Here is a 14,862-nt window from a genome sequence, read left to right as displayed (position 1 = left end):
TGATCACAGTCCTCTTCATAACTGCCCTTAGCATATTTGAAGACAGTTATTAGATTCCTTTTCTTCTTTTCTCAAGTCTAAATATGCCCAGTTGCTTTAACCTTTCCTCAGAGGTCTTATTTACTGAATTCCTTAATGTTTTTGTTGGTCTCTATTTAACTCTCTCCAAATTATTCCTAAAGTTTGATGTCCAGAACTAGATACAGTACCCCAGCTGGGACCTCAGCAGTACCAAGTAGTGCAGGACAATTACTTTCCATATACAGTAAACTTTAGGACCCAGGGAGTGCCGAATTTCTCAGATATATAATATTTGCCTTTTTGCATTTGCATCACGTTGTTGATTCATATTCAATTTCTGAATCCCTGACCAACAGTCTTCTCTCTCTGGACACCCTATTCTGAAGGCAGTATAAAAGTAATGGTGGCAGTATCATGGTCTCATTAAAATAATTTTGTGACCCCCTATGCAACTCTCTTTTGGGTCAGGATCAACAATTTGAAAAACATTGGTCTCCTGCTGTGAAATCTGTATAGTATAGGATAAAAGCAAACAAAAGATCAGATTTCATGATCCATTACACATTTTTCATGGCCATGAATTTGGTAGAGCCCTAATAATTGCTAATGGTTAGAACAGAGTTTCAGCTAATTTCTTAAGTACGTGAGCATGAATATCATCACGCCCTGCTAACTTGAATATATCTAATTCTTCTAAATATTATTTTACATGGTCTCCCCATATTGTGGCATGTGTTCCTTACCCCCTGTTATTAACAATAATAATTGTGCTAGGTATCTGATCACCATTAAATTTTTTGCAGACATTGAAGCCGTATAGGCATTAAACACCTCAGCTTCTTGATACTATCAATTATTTAGTCTTTTTCTTTTTATTGCCTTTTATGTCCCTTGCTATATGTATATCATGTTGTGCCTTAAGCTTCCTGGTGATTATGCTGTTTTTTCTACCACACATTAATTTGTAATGTGCCTGCGTTTTCACTTCTTATAGGATTCCTTTCTGATTATTAAAGAGGTCCTCATAGAGCTATATTGGCCTCTTACAACTCTTCCAGTCTTTCCCTTATATCAGAGTAGTATGCAATGTTTAATATTGCCATCTCGAGAAACTTCCAGCTCTCCTGAACTCCTTTAGCCCTTAGGTTTTCTTCCTATCAATCCTACCAAACTGCACCTACGAGTTCTCTAAGTTTGTTAAAGTCTGCCTTCTTATTTCTATGTCACTCATTACCCTTGATCAGGCTAGTGCATTAAAAATAAAAATGTGGCCATGGTGGCATGGGCAATGGAAAAAGGCAGAGCCCCCAGCCCACTAAGATCTTGTTTGAAATCCTAGGCATTTACTTGGGTAGCTAGCCTCCCCCACCACTTATACCACTGTTGCTATGCTAAGGGCTGAGGAAGGAGAAGGGCACAGCACCATACTCTGACCCTTCTGGGGATGTGGCGCCAACCCCTCACTCCTTGCCTCCAGCCTGTGGTGGCTGCTGGCTCTGCTCAATATACTGATGTATGGAAGTATGTTAATTAAACCTCCTGCTCCATTGCAGGCCCACCCTTACTCAGATTAAGCTAACTACTTTCAATTTCTTAGGTGTCAGGGCTACAGGAATAGTTTCCTAGTATTTTTATATTTTCTTTGTCAAATTTCAAATATATATTTAGGACCAGTTTGAGATGTGGAATAAAGAGAGTAAGCAGTAAATCTGTTCTTCCTTCAGTTCTCTGTATGAATGAATGAGGGAAGAAGGCCATGCAGAATGACTAAAGTTTTCCCTTGCGTATTATTGACAAAGAAATTATCACTGAGATGTCAAATATGTAGATTTTTTTCCATATCAGGCAAAGAATATTTTATCAACTATAGATATTAAAATATTAAGATGTTAGTTTTCCCATTCCTCTCTCCTTTGCTACTGTCGATATCACTGAGTTTAAAAATATTTATAGAAAGAACAAATCTGAGGGATTGCTTAAAATGCAAATTTACCAATTGCATATTGAGACTTTCTGGTGGGGACAGCATGATTTCTGTCTGTGGGTTTTTTAATATTTCGCTAATGCAGCATTTTGATATTTTTGATTTATTAAATATATTCATGAACAGCAGTAGGAATCTGAATTATTTGTTCAGCACCATATTCAGTGAAATTAATACTTTTTACATTCACAGGCTCTCCCACCAAATTCAGGATGTATTCAAAATCTGATCTCAATAATATAAATGTTTATATAAAGATTAAGACACACCTACTAAGAACAGTAAACCACTTTCAGGAAATTAAACAAAACAGTATTGTTCTAATAGCGATTTTGATCAAAGTCTTAATTTTTCTCTAGTGTAACCACACTGACTTTGCTAGAATTTCACATATTTGGCCTCTGCTAAATAGGATACTATTTTGAGAGGAATTGTGGCCAACATTACTACATTGTGTGCAACAGTTCTTGCACTTCCATCACATACTCTGTCCCTCTACTGCTTAAATGTACAGGTTTAGAGGTCAATACACACTTACCACATTTCTCTCGCAGCTGTTCTGCAAATGAATGACATACATTTGAATGAAGAATACATGTTCTCACATAGTGTGAACTTACATTTTTTATGTAGACTGATTTACAGTAAAGAACTCTTGGAGCTGCATTGTAGCAAATTTCATATGTGTAAGACATTAGTGTAATTAATGAGATCTACCCCACACCTATTCACACAAGTCAACTATGGTCATCATTCCATACATTTTGATGTGTATTGTTTTTCCTTGTTATTAATAAGTATGTATTCTGACTGATAGACTAAAAGCCAGCACTAGACTTAATTAACCAATTATGTAACCTACTGTTCCAGATCCTATACATTAGATATAACTCTCTCAGGGTTAAGAAATATGTAAGGCTAAACAAAACTAAAAGGAAACAACTAAAGCAGCTAAGGGGGCACATTAGGGCTACGTCTAGATTATAAGCCTCTTTTGAAAGAGGCTTTTTCCAAAAGAATCTTTCAAAACAGCTTATTTCGAAAGAGATTGTCTAGACAGCAACCGGTATTTTCGAAAAAGAGAGCTGCTTTTTCAAAACAGAGCACCCAGGCAGTCTGGATGCTCTCTTTTGAAAAAGCACTGTTTGCATTCAATAACGCCTTTTTTTGAAAGAACACTTTCAGAAAAAGGCATTATTCCTTGTAAAATGAGGTTTTCCGTGGTCGAAAAAACTGCCGCGTTCTTTCGATTTAATTTCGAAAGAACACGGCAGAAGTCTAGATGCAGGTGAAGCTTTTTTTAAAAATAGGCCACTTTTTTTTAAAAAAAACCTGTAGTCTAGACACACCCTAGATGCCCCATCCCAACCTAAAGTGGCTGAATATTACCAAAGGGCAGTTCACCTGCGCTGCCCTATATAGGCTTGGTGCAAGGCAAGAGGTTCACATTGGTGCCTAAGCAGGTCGAACTGGTCCTTCTTCCAAAATATTGATAGAAGATGAATGTGTCTGATGCATCTTAAAATACTAATATACCACTTTTATTCTCACATTGTTTTATCAACATTTCTGTCTTTGTTTTTGTTTTGAAAATTTGTTTCATAATGTAATTGTCTCTTTGAAATATGAACTTGATTCATGAATAGTAGTACGAAGCAGCCATATTCATACAAGCTCTTAGTTAGTGAGATAAATATTATGATCTGTAAGTTGTGCTATCTATGTGTTCAACCACTATCACATTCTTTCCCCTATTTTCAATGTCTCATTATGGCTTATCTGTTTTCAGTTAACAAAAGTATTGTCATTCTTTTCAGTATAAATCGGATCCTGAATTCACAGGTTCTCATAGCAAATGCAGGGTGAATTTAAAAGCTAGTCTAAAAAATATCAAGGTCCAGATACCTGGTGGGTTTATACTACAACTGCTAAATCAAAGCCCAGAAAATTGATTGTAGCACCATCAATCTTCCATATAGTGTAGATGTGCCCTCAGAGTATGTCTACAGTAGAGGCAGGTATAAATCCCAGTTTGAGAAAACATGCCCACAATAGCTGGTACTGAGCTAGTGTACAGGAAAAAAAAAGTGTTACCATGGCAACAACAACAATTTAAGGGGTTATCCACGCAAAATATGATCGCATTTGAAACAGTAGTTGTGTACTGGGGAAGGCAAGCCTATCCTGTCTTTGCACTGCACTGTTAATTTTGGTGTGATCACTGATGAAAATTTAGGTTCCTATGGGACCACAGTAAAACACACCAAATAAGGAAGTTACTCACGTTTGTGCAGTAACTATGGTTCTTCGAGTTGTGTGTCCCCGTGGGTGCTCCATTGTTAGGGTCCCCATGGGCGCTCCACTGTTGGTGGTGTTGGGTGGACCCAGCACCGCAGATTGGAGTTTTCCATTAGCAGTGGCTGACCACATATGTGCAGCATGCACTGAGCAGTGTTCGCTCCTTTTTGATGTCTCGCACAGTCCGGCTCCTGCCAGTTCCTCAAGTCCGCCCCAGGATCTGAAAGATAAAAAAAAGGAGAATCCAAAGAGGGGAGAAGGGCAGGAACTGGAGCACCCATAGGGACACACATCTCGAAGAACCATTGTTACTTCATGAAAGTGAGTAACTTCCTCTTCTTCTTCTTCTTCAAATAGAGTCCCCGCGGGTGCTCCACTGTTGGTGACTGTAGCAGTATCCATATAAATGGAAGGTGGGCAATAGAGCCAAGGTTTAGCTACAGCTGAAAGCGTGGGGTATCAAGTAGTGTTTTCTGAAGGTATCGTTGGTGGACCATGTGGCCACTTGGCAGATATCTTTAAGAGGAAGTCCATGAAGGAAGGCTGTAGAGGTTGTCACCGCTCCTGTAGAATGAGCTCTAAGTGACTGGTTGTGGGTTATTTCATATAGCATAGCATTTTGTGATGCAAGTAGCAATAAGCTTAGCAATTCACTGTGAGGAGAGAGGTTGGCCCTTGGAATGTTCCGCTACTGAAATTAGCAGTCAGTCCGATTTGTGAAAAGATCATGTTCTTTCAAGTGATCCATGCACGTCTAATGAATGAAGTAGAGCTTCGTAACAAGTGGTGTGTGGTCTCAGGTAGAAAGATGGAAGTATGATTGTCTCGTTTATGTGGAAATCAGAACAAGCCTTAGGTATAAAAGATGGATGTGGATGTAATACAACTTTGTTATTATTGAAGACGGTATATTGGGGTACTGCCCTTAATACTTCTATTTCTCCAACCCTGTGGGTGGAAGTGATGGCCAACAGAAATGTAAATTTTAGTGTTAAGATTGAAAGTGGAGTGGTTGCTATTGGCTTGAAGGGAGCGTGGGTAAGAGTGTTGAGAACCAGCTCCAATTTCCATGTAGCAAGTGGTATCTGGTGTGGAGGGTAAAGGCTGGAAAGGCCTTTAAGTACTCTCTTGTTGGTAGGATGTGCAAATACTGAATGACCATTAAATTAATCGTGGAATGCAGTAATAAGTGTTAGATGTATTTTTAAAGATGCTATGCTCAGCCCTGTTTCTTTTAGTTGTAGGATATAATCCAAAATATCGTGTATAGGGGTGCTCTCTGGATCTATTCACTTTCCAGCACACCAGGAAAGGAACCTGTGCCACTTCTGAAGGTAAGTGGATCTAATGGATTATTTTCTGCTATTCAATAGCACATTGCTCGCTTTGCCAGAACAGTGGAGTTCATCTTCCTGGAACCAACAATGAGCCACGCCGTTAACTGTAGTGTATGGGGTTGAGGATGGATGAAAATCCCATTGTTATGGGTTAGGAGATTGGGGTATATGGGCAGGCGATAGGGTGGTTGAGGAGACATCTGATACAGATAGGGGAACCACGTCTGTCATGTCGAAAATGGGGCTATGAGAATGACTCTTGCTCTATCTCTTGATTTTTCTCAAGAACTCTGGAAATAAACTGTATGGGAGGAAAAGGGTATAAGAAGGCATCTGTCCAATGAAGGAGAAAGATGTCCCCTAGTGATCCTAGTTTTATGCCAGCCCTTGAGCAATATTGTTGGCATTTTGTGTTCTTAGAGGGGGCGAAGAGGTCTATCTGTGGCTGACCCCAGTGGTTGAAAATAGTCTGAAGGACACGCAGATGACGTTCCTTTGCATTGTCTGGAGCAGTGTCTGCAGAGCAAGTTGGAGAATACATTACTGATGCCTAGTACGTAGGAAGCTGTTATGGTAACCACATTGTGGATGCACCAATTCCATAATCAAATTGCTTCTGCACATAGGGAATAGGAGCGGGCGCCACCCTGGGCGATTGATATAGCACATTGTGGATACATTGTCTGTAAGTACCCTCACTATGGTTCCTCAGATGTGTGGTAGAAAATGTCTTCATGCATTTGCAACTGTCCTTAGTTCCAGTATGTTGATGTGTAGGATAGACTCTCCTGTCATTCATAAGCCTTGGATGAACAGGTCTCCCACATGAGCTCCCCACACTTTGAGGAAAGCATCAATGGTGATTTGTGTGGTAGGTTGGTCCTGATGGAATGGGACTCCTATAAGTAAGTTGTTTGGTTTGGTCCACCACTTCAGGGACACTAGGACGTTGGCAGGTAGCGACACTTGTCTGGTTACATCGCTCTTGCAATGGATATAAATGGAAGCAAGCCAGTGTTGAAAAGAGTGAAAATTGAGCCTCGTGTAAAGAACTACATAAGTTGTAGCTACCATGTGACCCATGAGTTGTAAACAGGTAAGTATTGAGGCTCTAGGGCTGTTCGTAAGCATAAAGACCAGGTCTTGAATTGCTTGGAACTGTTGGAATAGTAAGTATGCTCTTGTTGCAGAGGAGTCTAATTGGGCTCCAATGAACTCTAGGGTTTGTGTAGGAACAAACGTTGATTTCTTCCAATTGAGAATGAGACCTAGCAGGTTGCAAGTCTGTCTGATTATGGATATCATATGGAGAGTATCCATAGCAGTTGACCCTTTTATCAGATAGTCAACTAAGTATAGAAAGATCATGATCCATTGTCGATGGTGATATGCCGCAATAACAGCAAGTGTCTTTGAGAATTCCCTGGATGCCAATCACAAGCCAAAGGGTAGGATTTGGTACTGATAGTGGTCTGATCCAACTACGAACCATAGAAATCGTCTGTGTATGGTAATATGAAAATATGAATCTTGCGGGTCGAGGACTGCAAACCAGTTCTCCTGTTCAAATGCTAGACTAATAGATGCTAAGGTCACCATCTTGAATTGTTGTTTGCAAAGATAGTGGTTCAACCTGTGAAGGTTCAGAATAGGTCTCCAGTGACCGGTCTTTTTTGTTGTGAGAAAATAGTGGAAATAGTTGCTTCTGTTTCTGAACTCTTCTGGAACCATCTATACCACATAGATGTATAAAACATGGTAGACCTCCTTTTGCAAGAAGAGTCCCTGAAGAGAGACGGGGATGGTGGGGACGTGGAAGTTATAGCTACAAATGGGATGGTGTAACCAGATTATATGATCTCTAGGCAGGTAGAGGAGCACCCACAGGGACACACATCTCAAAGAGTTTCCCACGGCTCCCCGTGGCTGCAAAAGATAAAATGGAGCCAATAGGAGCCTTTAGGCTCTGTGGCTGTGGTGCTGGTACATAAAAAAACCAGGGTTACCAGTTAAAGTGTTTCTGAAAGTGTTTCCATGGTACACTTTCAGAAACACTGCCCTAGAGCATGGTAGTTGATATATTTGTTTTTGGTGGTGACAGTCTTTCATCTTCCCTCTTCTGTTTTGTTTTGTTTTGTTTTGTTTCGTTTTTTTGGAGAAAAGTTCTAACAGGAGAAAAAACATTTTTTAAACAAGCTAACTAATACCATAACTACGAATGGCAATTGAAAACTGACTAAAGTGATAACAATATCTAACAATAAAAGTTAATTTCTTGTCTGACTAGATTTGTTGATGAGAAGAGTCAACAAATGTGACTTGGGGTGGCGAAGAAGGAACTGGTGGGAGCCGGACCACGCAAGATGCCAAAAGGGCAGGAATGCTGCTCAGTGTGTGCCATGCATGTGCAGTCCAGCCAACCACTGCTAATGGAAAACTCTGATATATGGCACTAGGACCACCCAACAGCACCAACAATGAAGTACCCTTGGGGACACTAACAGTGGAGCACCTATGGGGACACTACACGAAGAACTATGAAGATTCCATATTTGCAGTTACATTTGGAGATCTATCAGGTAGTAAGCTTTAACTCCATTTAACTTGTTTTATTTTAATGATATACTGAGCTAGCATTTTATCCAAAATGCCTTGTGGTATCAAGTCAAATGCTTTTGGGCATGTCTACACTAGGAAATTATTTTAATAACTCCCAAAATAACTATGTTGAAATAGCTTGTCCATGCTACAAGGCATCATCAAAATAGCGCTGAATTATTTTGAAGTAGCGTGTTCACAGTAATTGGAGGCTGCATTGCATTTAAAGACCCCAGAAGCACTCCAGCGAGGGCATCAGGAGAGCTATCACTTCCTGTAGCTGCTTGCTAAGCTAGCTGAGACTTGCAGTTAAAGGGGCTCCTCTCTACAGCTGGGTCCCACACGCCATTTGTCCACTGCCTACCTCCTCCTGGAACACTAAACTCATGCTGAATGCTCTGGTTGTCCTTGAGGAAGACACAACACTTCCAACCTGGAGCTGGAGCCGCTGCAAAGCAGTGCCAAGCTCTTAGGCCTTGTGCTGTGCCCCATGGCATACTTCATCCACACTGCCCATGTGGAGATTCGGGAGCATGATGACCAACCCAGACTGGGGGGCATCTTCACCCAGGTGCTAGCACTCATAATACCCCAAATTTCCATCTGTCTCATGCACACCGTTGAATGCCACTTCTGATGCAGGGAGACCAGTTCTGACTGGTGGGACCACATTGTCTTGCAGCAATGGGACAACCAGTAGTGACTCTAGAACTTCTGCATGTGGAAAGCCACCTTCCTGGAGCTCTGCGAGTGGCTTACCCCTGCCCTGAGGCAACAGGACACCCAATTGAAACCCACCATTCCTCTGTAGAAGCATATCACCATCACTATTATCCTCTGGAAGATCACTACCCCGGATAGCTACCACTCCGTGGGGAACCAGTTCTGCATGGGGAAATCCACGATTGAGGCAGTGCTCATGCAGGTTTGATTATTTTACTATTTTATTAGGAGGATGGTGAAACACTGGAATAGGTTTCCTAGGAAGGTAGTAGAATCTCCATCCCTAGAGGTTTTTAAGTCACAGCTTGACAAAGCCCTGGCTGGAATTGTTTAGTTGTGTTTGGTCCTGCTTTTGGCAGGGGATTGGACTCTGTAACCTCCTAAGGCCTCTTCCAACACTATGATTCTATGTTTCTATAGGTGGTCAAGGTCATCAACATGAGTTTACTGTGAATGGTCATCACCCTGGAAATTGCTGACCCCATCATCACTGGCTTTGCCGCCATGGACTTCCCCCACTGCAGGGGGCCATGTATGACACCCAAATCCCTATTCTACCCCCTGACCACTGTGCCTCCAACTACATCAACAGGAAGGGGGTAGTTTTCAATGGTGCTGCAGGCTCTTGTGGACCACATGGTACGGTTCACTGCCATTTATGTCGGGTGTTCGAGGAAGGTGCACAATGCCTGTGTATTCCACAACTCAAGCCTGTTCCACAGGATGCATTCTGGAAGTTTTTCCCCTGACTAACCCACGAGAGACAGGATGGTGGACATGCCCATGTGTGTCTTTGGCAATCAAGTCTACCGCTACTCCCCTGGCTGATGAAGCCCTACACAGGCAGCCTGGACCCCATCAAAGAGAACTTCCAAAGCTCAGCAGATACTGCATGGGGGGTCAAGTGTGCCTTCAGCCATCTAAAAGGGAGGTTCAGGAGTCTCCTCACTCACCTGACTGGAACATTCCCTATGTGGTGTGAGCCTGCTGTGTGCTCCACTATATCTGTGAGTGCAAAGGGGAGACTTTCTTGCCAGGGTGTGGTGTGTTTGTGTGGGAAGGGAGGATGGGGAGGTAGAGGCTAAGCAACTGGCCAGGGATTTCAAACAGCTGGACACTGTTGCCATTCAGCATGCACACTGAGAGCTGTACTCATCCAGGAGGCTGTGAGGGAGACCATGGGCCCAGAAGGGGCCCCTGCATTGCCTCTGTGTGCCTTCCCTACTCCACACCTCCCTTTCCCTGCTCTCCCTTCCAATCTTCTCCTACTCCCCTGCAGAGCAAATAAAGAAGCCTTTTTTGTTTGGGGGAAAAACAGTCTTTTTTCTTTTATTTGGAGGATATACAACAGTGGAGTATGCCTGGGAGCCTGGGAGTTCCTACCATCACATGTTTGCAAGCCCCGGAAGAGAAGCCAGGAGGAATGGGCAGATGCTGGGAGTTGGGGGAGAGTGGGTGTGGGGAATTGAACAGGGAGTTTGGGGATGAGTAATTAGGCAGAGAGTTGTGGGGGACAAATGTGGGGAGATGGCTGGTGAACCACTCCATACACATGACCATGAATTCCATGATGGAAGTTATGGAGGAGCACATGGCCTCATGCTGGCATGACAGCTGTTCCCACATGGCCTTCCTCAGCTCCTGGTAAGCCTAACAATCCTCATGGTCAGTGACCTGCTCCTGGTGCTCCTCATCAAAGCTGCAGATGAGGAAATGGAGGCAGTCCAGGTATACCCACACCAGGTTCTCACAAGATCTCCTCCACCAGTGGATCTACAAGGTTGTGCTAATGGCATCGGTGGTGGTGGACACACCACACTTGCAGCTGGCCCAGCTGTGAATAAAAGTGATAAGGGCAGTCATACCTGGAGACACTGTGCATGAAGCCTAGCCCTAATCTCTGAGTTGACACTAAGGCTATGTCTAGACTGCAGGCTTCTTTCGAAAGAGGCTCTTTCGAAAGCATCTTTCGAAAGAGGCTCTTTCGAAAGATCGCATCTAGACTGCAGGCGGATCTTTCGAAAGAGAAATCCGCTTTTTCGAAAGAGAGCACCCAGCGAGCCTGGAACTTTCGAAAGAAGGTGTTCTTCCTCGTGAAATGAGGTTTACCGCCATCAAAAGAAAAGCCGCGTTCTTTCGAAATAATTTCAAAAGAACGCGGCTTGAGTCTGGATGCAGGGGAAGTTTTTTCAGGAAAAGGCTACTTTTCCCGAAAAAACCCCTGAGTCTGGACACGGCCTAAGGGTATGTCTACACTAGCCCCCTAGTTCGAACTAGGGAGGCTAATGAGGGTGACTGAAATTGTTAATGAAGCATAGGATTTAAATATCCCATGCTTCATTAGCATGTTCCCGGGTGGTCGCCATTTTAGAAATTGATTAGCCCGAAGTAACTGCCCGTGTCTACAAATGGATTCCGATTTAAAGCCCTAACTCAAATTAGCTGTTATTATTCCTCCTGGAAAGAGGTTTAACAGCTAATTCGAGTTAGGGCTTTAATTCGGAATCCCGTTTCACTGCTGCGTGTAGACGCTAGTCAATTCCTAAACTGGCAGTGTGTGTGAGTGGCAGAGGTCACTTTCCAGAGAGGGTGGTACTGGGGTCCCCTCCACTTCTTCCACCCGACAGGTTCTCATGCAGGGGGATTGGTCTCCTCTGCATGGCTGTGCTTGACCAGGAGTGGATGCTTCCCCAGTGCTGTGTGCAGCACTGCTGTGTGTTCCCCTGACCCCAGCCTCCTTAGTGGTGGCTTGTAGTGGGAAGGTGTCCCACCAATGTCCAGAATAAGACAGGCCTGTCCAGAAACCTTGTGAGAATGAGCAATGGATTTCTGTCCGAGAGAGTCATGGGGTTGAATGCTCCATACTGGTGTTCCATGTGCACCCACATGCCCAGGATGTTGTGCAAGCCCAGGCTGAGAAGGCTGGGCCAGGAGTGTGCAAGCCCCTTGCCGCCTTCTGCCTATCCTGTGCCCCACGTGTGTATATGGTAAGTTATAAAACTCACCTGAAATGTCTATCCCAGGTTTGTCCAAGCCCTGAGAGACATTCAGGGGGAAAGGAGAGGGGAGACTGGCTCCAGGAGACTGGCTCCAGGCTAAGGATGACCTCCTGGTTGATGGACACGGTGTCCAGTCTAACCTGCTCCTCCTCGTTGTTCTCCTCCACAACCCTGCTCTCGTGGAGGCTGATGTCCTCACGATGATACAGGGGAGACTGGTCCAATTCCCAGAATGGCATCCAACTGCTCATAAAAGCAGCAGGTATGTAGTGCCACTCCAGAGCTGGAACTTTGCTCCCTGGCCTTGATATAGGCCTGCTGGAGCTCTTTTGTCTTCATCTACATCTGGTCCAGGGTCCGACTGTGTCTCTTCAGAGCCAGGCTGGAGGCCATTGGGCTGTAGATTTTGGCATTGCACCTCTTGGTGCAGAGATCCTGGATGTTTGTCTCCTCCCTCCAGACTTCAATGTGATTCAGGATCTCGGCACCAGTCAAGTAATGTTGCAAGTAGTTACAGAAAAATATAAGTTACAAATTAAGATATTTGCAGCCCTAATTAAAGTGCATTAGGTAGGAAAACAGATTTGTGTGTTCCCCTCAAAATATTTGTTCAAGTGTTACCCACATAGAAGTGTGGATATGATTGGATGTTTTGTGTGACCGATAATTTAGAAAATTCCATATTTGGCCACTTATCTTAAAATAGTCTATTTATGTGGATAAGGACACCTCATTCAACTCAGAGTTTGATGAACTGGACACATTCTGAATAAAATATTTTCTTTAAAACTGTGCTACACAATGGTTAATTTATGGACTTCTGTTTAGATTTAGAAATATAAGATGCGTAGTTGAGTTTAAAAAATAATCGTATTACACCTGCTTAGAAATCTGAGCTAACTTACTGTTTTCATGCTGGACTTGATCTGTAAAAGAATAAATTTGATCAAGATTGGCATTTTTAAATGGAAAATTGTGTTGTCATTACTATTGATCATATCAATTCTAAAGTTCTGGAACTGTATGATTATCTATTTTGAATGAGCAAATGGGATTTGTAAAAAATTCCATTGGATTAGATAGGCTTTGAATCAGCAACAAAGTTTCTCAAAATGGTCCTATATATTTTGGAAAGACCATTTTTGCTATTAAGACTGAAAGAATGAATCAGCACAATTCTTTTTAAATGTCAAGGAATATGAGCAAGTTTACTCAAACTCATCATGGATACTGTATAAAGATTTATTACAGCCAAGCTAAGGGCATACTTTTGGGACTGTCAGGAAAAAGGGACTTAATCAGGAAATTGAAGGAAAAGCTCTCTCACAGAGGGTAATTAATTTAAATGCAAGTGCTAAAAAGGCGATTTTGATTTACAGATTATCTCCTGGGGAATTGCTAAAAAAGAAAAGTTGAGATAACACGTTTAGTTTTTATATAAATGAGGTGGGGAACATAGCTTGTTTTATTTTTAATTTAATAATTTATCAAATTTATCAGACACATTATAGCAATAGAAAACTTTCTGCTTTATTGCTTGTCAGAAAAACAAACCTATGTTTAAACCCAATTGCTTTTAACATTCTACAATGAGATTCAGATATGAAGATTACTCTGCTCAATCTCAGTTCTATGCAGTCTCATCGTAAGCTGTCTCTCTCCTCTGCCTGATAAGAAGATCACAGTAAATCATTGTATACTTTTCAAGTGCCTTCCACAGCTTGGTTACAAAGGAATTACACACATTTGAAGTAACTACATATTTGACCTATTGCATAAATCAGTCAGCTCAGTGCTTCCCCATTAAGTAATACTCAATCTGTCCAGTTCCAGGTGAGGGAACTTCCTGGAGTCCCCTTTATGTACAAAATATAGTGCAAGTAAACATAAGTTCTTAATGGTGTGGGAGGGGAAGCACATGACCTCTCCATGTGAACACCCACATTACTCTGCCCTAGCCCAGAACCCTCAGGCTCTTCTCCTCCTCTCCCTTCCCTATCCCACATTGCCGGGGGAAGGAGAGGTTGGGGCCACTGCAGTAGACGGAGGAGCTGCTAACATTGTACTTCTTTCCCCATTGCTCCTCCCAACAGGAAAAGGAGTAGAACTTCCAGTCCCATCCCTCCCCTCCTCCTCGGTTCTCCCACAGAGCTTCAATGTTTGTGTACAGGGCTCAGGGATGGAGGGCAGGGGTGGCAATTCTGCTCCTTTCCCCATAGGAAGGGACAGTGGGGAAAGGTACAGACTGCCGGCAACACCTCTGGCTGCCATAGTGCTCCAAACCCCATCCCTCGGGACCCAGCCCTATACATAGATGTGAGGCAGATCAGGGAAGAGGCTGGGGTCAGCCAGCAGGCAGTCTTTTCAGTATGCCCTGGGAGCTAAACCTAACTTGCTGGCATGACATACCATACTGAACCCGCCCTCTTGTACCACTGTGCACAAATGATCGAATCTCTCCTTATCACTCTGTAAAATACATTCACCAAGAAGGCAATACTTGACTAACTTCTTCCAAACCATAGAAATCAGAGCAAACTTACTGTTTTCTACCTGAAGCCGTTCTGAAAAAAAATACACAATATTGTCAATAAATACACTTTATTTTTATATTAGGGATCCAGTGCTGCCCCACTAACATCAGTGGGATTTCATCCATTCATTTCCATGAGAGCAAGAACAGGTTCAAAGTAAACAACTATTTTCATTTTGAATATTATCATATGGCCAAGTTGACACAATTCCAGCTTTCAACACAGCTACCACACCTCTTTGCTCTTCCCTCCATGATGAACACCCAGTCCCCACTGATTAATGTGGGAGACATGCACTCAAACTTTGCCCAGTATAAGTGATTCACATGTGAAAATCTTTCACAAACATCATGAGAAGATCCTTGTCT

At 42.7% G+C, this 14,862-nt stretch overlaps 1 protein-coding gene across 1 annotated transcript in view; it reads right to left on the bottom strand.

The window, feature by feature from the left end:
* The window catches only part of LOC112547760 (uncharacterized), a 91,710-nt gene that overhangs the window by 43,180 nt on the left and 33,668 nt on the right, over positions 1-14,862 (bottom strand). Inside the window, exons 22-24 of the mRNA XM_075914279.1 lie at positions 14,504-14,524; positions 12,866-12,886; positions 2,544-2,564 (exon numbers count right to left, since the gene is read on the bottom strand). Of these exons, the coding sequence (XP_075770394.1) occupies positions 2,544-2,564; positions 12,866-12,886; positions 14,504-14,524 (63 nt within the window). The remainder of the gene's footprint in view (positions 1-2,543; positions 2,565-12,865; positions 12,887-14,503; positions 14,525-14,862) is intronic.

This window comes from Pelodiscus sinensis, chromosome 33 (assembly GCF_049634645.1).
Source record: "Pelodiscus sinensis isolate JC-2024 chromosome 33, ASM4963464v1, whole genome shotgun sequence".
In the NCBI taxonomy this organism is placed as follows: domain Eukaryota; kingdom Metazoa; phylum Chordata; order Testudines; family Trionychidae; genus Pelodiscus; species Pelodiscus sinensis.
The sequence above is the reverse complement of the archived record's forward strand: the minus strand, read 5'-3'. Positions and strand labels throughout refer to the sequence as shown.